This window comes from Mastomys coucha, chromosome X (genome assembly GCF_008632895.1).
Source record: "Mastomys coucha isolate ucsf_1 chromosome X, UCSF_Mcou_1, whole genome shotgun sequence".
Taxonomy (NCBI): Eukaryota; Metazoa; Chordata; class Mammalia; order Rodentia; family Muridae; genus Mastomys; species Mastomys coucha.
In genome coordinates, this window is record NC_045030.1 from 10,836,884 (window position 1) to 10,843,167 (window position 6,284).

The window sequence follows — 6,284 nt, forward strand, 5'->3', positions numbered from 1 at the left end:
GTCAGGTGTGGCAGTACATGACTGTATCCTCAACACCCAAAAGAGAGGAGCCAAATGACAATGAATTCAAAGCCAGCCTGGGCTATCTGGCTAGATATGTTTAAAAAAAAAATAAAAAATACAGCACAACAACAAGAAGATACTTCTTTAAGCTCACTGTGGCAAATTTCTCCTAAGATTCTAATTTAAGCCTCTTGTGTAATTGTTAGAGGGACCAGCAACCTCAGCAAGTACTCAGTTCCCTTGGGGTTTTTGTCTGTTCTAGTCAAAGACTCCTTTGCTGCCCTGTGTCAATTAACTGGGATGTCACAGTGCATGCCACCAGATTTTCTTCTTTTCCTATAGTTAGTGCACTGCCTTTTAAAAACATTCTTGATGTCAGCAAAAAATCCAAGAAACCTGATTCAGCCCTGGGCCTGCCTCCCACTGGTGTCTGGAATCTGATGCTGAGCAGTGGAGAGCTAAGCAGGTAAACAGAGGAGACAAAGGCTCAGCCTCTGTGATGGGACCTGTGGCCAAGCCGCACAGATCCATTATTTAGGCCCACATATGTAAATATGCAATGAAAGCCAGTGGCAAGATACAGGAGATGCCTGAGAGAAAGGAAAACAAACACTGCAAAGGGTGGAGAGGAAAGAATTATACAAAGTCTATTCACCTTGTCTGTGTTATTCTCCATGTAGTTTAAGGTGTACTCATCAGCATTAAGCAGAAAAAACAGGTAGCCATTAATATTCACTGTGGCCCCAACATAGAGCTCTTCAGCCTTGACGTATTCTGAAAATTCACTTTTAAAAACTTCTTGTCCGGGTTTTTTCACGCGACTTCTTTTCAAGAACATCCCACCAGGATTCCCTAAAGAAACAGAATAAAAGCCCATGAGTTGCTTTATTCTTAAAAGAAGCACAACTTGCCTTTAGTTATGTTCTCTTCCAACACAGACTGTACAATTTTTCTGAAAAGCCATGTTGTGCATTGTGAGAAGGAAGAATGAGGCAGTGGGCAAAGAGACAGCATATTTTCTTGGGTAACTCTTAAAAACCATTGGAGAGAATGTAAATTAGTGTAATTGCTACAGAAATCATAGCATATTTCCTCAAAAAAATCAAAAACAGAACTTGCATGTTATCTAGCCATATAACATGCTGGGGTGCAGTTCTAAAGGGTTCCAAGTCAGCTTACTACAAAGATAGCTGTGCACCTCTGTGTGTTACAGTGACAAAGTGATGGAGTCAGCTTCAAGTATTCACCAATGGGTGAATGGATTAAGAAAAATATGGCACATAAACAAACAAGAATTTTACTCAGCCGTAAAGAATGAAATCGTGTCATTTGCAGGAACTGGAGATCATTATGCAAAGCCAAATAAACTACACTCAAAGTTTAATTTAGGAGTAGAGGATATGAAATTAAAGAAAGAAGTTATAAGAGAAGATAACAGAGAAAATGAATATTATCAAAACATATATGCATGTAAGAAAATTAACCCATTACTTTGTATGCTTTTAAATGACAAGGACTTTCTTGGGTGAGTATGATAAGGAATAAAGTAATATGCTATTCCAGACTTTTCTTTCCTCTCTTTCTCCCCAATCCAGAAAACATTTAGCAAGGACCTCTTGTATATGTCCTACAGCAAACTTGAACTGTGGTATACCAACAAGTTTCTCTTTTTCATGGCATAAGTGAAAGGCCCACTTGGCTTTATTTCCACAGACCCGCCTCTCCCACTTAACCTAGCATTTAGATTAAGGGCAAGATGCTCCACTTTTAAAGTGAGGACTTGATTATTTAAATGTTAAGAAATGAGTATGGGGGTTCCTTTTGTGTTTCTACCACAACAGTGAAGGAAAGTATCTGTTTCATTTGGTAATGCTTTTATATTGCTTATACTCTAGAATTCTCCTTGTTTGTTCTATTCTCTTCTGGGCATAACTACTTAGTGTTTGTTTGTTCATCTTCTTTCCTTGACTTCTTGGAAAACAGAAAGCAGAGCTGAACAGGAGATTCCATTATGTGCTGGCATGGAACAAAATGTACAGGATTATGAATATAACTGAGACCGGATATGACCACACAAGAGAAGTGACAGAAGGACACAGGCTTTAGAGCCAAACTGAGATGTTTTCCATCCTGGCTCTGTCATTTGCCTGTAACATACTCTTGAATTTTTTAAGGTGTCCAAACTGCTATAGATGGCACTGCTAAAACTGGAATTGTAGTATATGTATGTATGGAGAGTGATGAAAATTTACTATCAGATCAACCACAGTGGGGAACATTACCACAGGAAACCCACATCTGCAATAGGCTACTTTCAGCAAACAGGTGTTCAAGGTGAGGACACTAAAACTGGTCCATTCCACTGTATACTCATCAAAGATATAATCAACCAAGATGAACTCTTATTCTAAACCTCTATGCTCCAAATGAAAGGGCATCTACATTCATAAAAGAAACTTTACTAAAGCTCAAAGCACACATTGCACCACACACAATAATAGTGGGAGGAGACTTCAACACCCCACTCTCTGCAATGGACAAATCATGGAAATAGAAACTAAACAAAAACACACTGAGACTAACAGAAGTTATGAAACAAATTGAGTTATCTATAGAATAGATAGGATATACCTTCTTCTCAGCACCTCATGGTACCTTCTCCAAAACTGACCATATAATTGGTCACAAATCAGGCCTAAACAGATACAAGAAGATTGAAATAATTCCTTGTATTCTATTAGAAAACTAGAGAATAAGGCTGGTCCTCAATAACAACATAAACAATAGAAAGTCCACATACATGGAAGCTTAACAACACTCTACTCAATGATAACTTGGTCAAGGAAGAAATAAAGAAAGAAATTAAAGACTTTTTAGAGTTTAATGGAAATGAAGCCACAACATACCCAAACTTATGGGACACAATGAAAGCAGTTCTAAGAGGAAAACTTATAGCTATGAGTGCCTCCAAAAAGAAACGGGAGAGAGCATACACCAGCAATTTGACAGCACATCTGAAAGCTCTAGAGGAACAAGAAGGAAATTCACCCAAGAGGAGTGAAAGGCAGGAAATAGTCAAACTCAGGGCTGAAATCAACCAAATGGAAACAAAAAGAACTATACAAAGAATCAACCAAACCAGGAGCTGGTTCTTTGAGAAAATCAACAAAATAGATAAACCCTTAGCCAGACTAACTAGAGGGCACAGAGACAGTATCCTAATTAACGAAATCAGAAATGAAAAGGGAGACACTGAGATAATCCAAAAAAAAAAAAAAAATCATGAGATCCTACTACAAAAGCCTATACTCAACAAAACTGGAAAACCTGGATGAAATGGACAATTTTCTAAACAGATACCAGGTATCAAAGTTAAATCAAGATCAGATAAACAATCTAAACAATCCTATATCTACTAACGAAATAGAAACAGTCATTAATAATCTCCCAACTAAAAAAGCCCAAGACCAGATGGGTTTAGTGCAGAGATTTATCAGACTGTCAAAGAAGACCTAATACCAATACTACTTAAACTATTCCACAAAATAGAAATAGAAGGAACTCTACCCAATTCTTTCTACAAAGCAACAATTACTTTTATACCTAAACCACACAAAGACCTAACAAAGAAAGAAAGCTTCAGAACAATTTCCTTTATGAATATTGATGCAAAAATACTCAATAAAATTCTTGCAAACCGAATCCAAAAACACATAAAAACAGTCATCCATCATGATCAAGTAGGCTTCATCCCAGGGATGCAGGGATGGTTCAATAAATGGAAATACATCAATGTAATTCACTATATAAACAAACTCAAAGTAAAAAACAACATATGATCATCTCATTAGATGCTGAGAAAGCATTTGACAAAATCCAACGTCCCTTCATGATAAAAGTCTTGGAAAGATCAGGAATTCAAGGCCCATACATAAACATAGTAAAAGCAATATACAGCAAACCAGTAGCCAACATCAAAATACATGGAGAGAAACTTGAAGTAATCCCACTAAAATCAGGGACTAGACAAGGCTGTCCACTCTCTCCCTACCTATTCAATATTGTACTTGAAGTCCTAGCCAGAGCAATTATACAACAAAAGGAGATCAAAGGGATACGAATTGAAAAAGGAAGAAGCCAAATTATCACTCTTTGATGATGATATGATAGTACACTTAAGTGACCCCAAAAATTCCACCAGAGAGCTCCTAAACCTGATAAACAACTTCAGCAAAGTAGCTGGATATAAAATTAACTCAAGCAAATCAATGGCCTTCCTCTACACAAAGAATAAACAGGCTGAGAAAGAAATTAGGGAAACAACACTCTTCACAATAGTCACAAACAATTTAAAATACCTTGGTGTGACTCTAACTAAGCAAGTAAAAGATCTGTTTGACAAAAACTTTAAGTTTCGGAAGAACGAAATTGAAGAAGATCTCAGAAGATGGAAAGATCTCCCAGGCTCATGGATTGGCAAGATTAATATAGTAAAAATGGCCATCTTGCCAAAAGCAATCTACAGATTCAATACAATCCCCATTAAAATTCCCACTCTATTCTTCACAGACTTAGAAAGAGCAATTTGCAAATTCATCTGGAACAACAAAAAAAACAGGATAGCCAAAACTATTCTCAACAATAAAGAAACCTCTGGTGGAAGCTCAAGTCCAAGTGGATCAAGGACCTCCACATAAAACCAGATACACTCAAACTAATAGAAGAGAATGTGTGGAATAGCCTCAAGCTCATAGGCACAGGGGAAATTTTCCTGAACAGAACACCAATAGCTTCTACTCTAAGATCAAGAATTGACAAATGGGACTTTATAAAATTGCAAAGCTTCTGTAAGGCAAAAGACACTGTCAATAGGACACAATGGAAACCAACAAATCAGGAAAATATCTTTACCAATCCTATATTTGATAGAGGGCTAGTAACCAATATATACAAAGAACTCAAGAAGTTAAGACTCCAGAGAACCAAATAACCCTATTTAAAAATTGGGTACAGAGCTAAACAAAGAATTCTCAACTGACGAATACCAAATGGCTGAGAAGCACCTAAAGAAATGTTCAACATCTTTAGTCATCAGGGATATGCAAATCAAAACAACCCTGAGAGTCTACCTCACACCAGTCAGAATGGCTAGGTTAAAAAACTCAAGTGACAGCAGATGCTGGCAAGGTTGTGGAGAAAGAGGAAGACTCCTTCATTGCTGGTGGGATTGCAAGCTGGTACAATCACTCTGGAAATCAGTTTGGAGGTTCCTCAGGAAATTGGACATAGCTGAGGATCCAGCTATACCACTCCTGGGCATATACCCAGAAGATGCTCCAACATGTAATAAGGACGCATGCTCCACTGTGTTCATAGCAGCCTTATTTATAATAGCCAGAAACTGGAAACAATCGAGACATCGCTCAACAGAGGAGTTTATACAGAAAATGTAGTACATTTACATAATGGAGTACTACTCAGCTATAAAAACAATGAAGTTATGAAATTCTTAGGGAAATGGATGGATCTGGAGAATATCATCCTGAGTGAGGTAACCCAATCACAAAAGAACACACATGATGTGTACTCACTGATTAGGGGATATTAGCTCAGAAGCTCAGAATACCCAAAATACAATCCACAAACTACAAGAAACTCAAGAAGGAAGAAAGACCAAAGTGTGGAAACTTCAATCCTTCTTAGAAGAGGGAACAAAATACCCATGGAAGGAGTTACAGAGACAAAGTATGGAGCAGAGACTGAAGGAAGGACAATCCAGATTCTGCTCCACCTGGGAATCCTTTCCATATTCAGTCAACAAACCCAGACACTATTGTGGATGCCAGGATGCCAGTGCTGGCTGACAGGAGCCTGATATAGCCGTCTACTGAGAGGCTCTGCCAGTGCCCAACTAATACAGAAGTAGAGTCTCACAGCCATCCATTGGACTGAGCACAGGGTCCCCAATGAAGGAGTTAGAGAAAGGACCCAAGGAGCTGAAGGGGTTTGCAGCCCCTTAGGAGGAACAACAATATGAATTGACTAGTACCCTCAGAGCTCCCAGGGACTAAACCACCAACCAGGGAGTATACATGGTGGGACTCATGGGTCCAGTTTCATATGTAGCAGAGGATGGCCTTGTCTGTCAACAATGGTAGGAGAGGCCCTTGTTCCTGTGAAGGTTTTATGTCCCAGTGTAGGGGAATGCCAGGGTCAGGAAGCCAGAGAGAGTGGGTTGGTGAGCAGCAAGAGGCGAGAGGAAAATTGTTTTTTTCTTCTTT

The 6,284-nt window shown here is 38.6% G+C and overlaps 1 protein-coding gene across 2 annotated transcripts in view; it reads right to left on the reverse strand.

The window, feature by feature from the left end:
- Efhc2 (EF-hand domain containing 2) overlaps positions 1-6,284 on the reverse strand; it is a 178,854-nt gene that overhangs the window by 62,284 nt on the left and 110,286 nt on the right. For both annotated transcript variants that reach the window (XM_031343008.1, XM_031343086.1), the window contains exon 10: positions 659-855. In XM_031343008.1, coding sequence (XP_031198868.1) covers positions 659-855 — 197 coding nt within the window. The remainder of the gene's footprint in view (positions 1-658; positions 856-6,284) is intronic.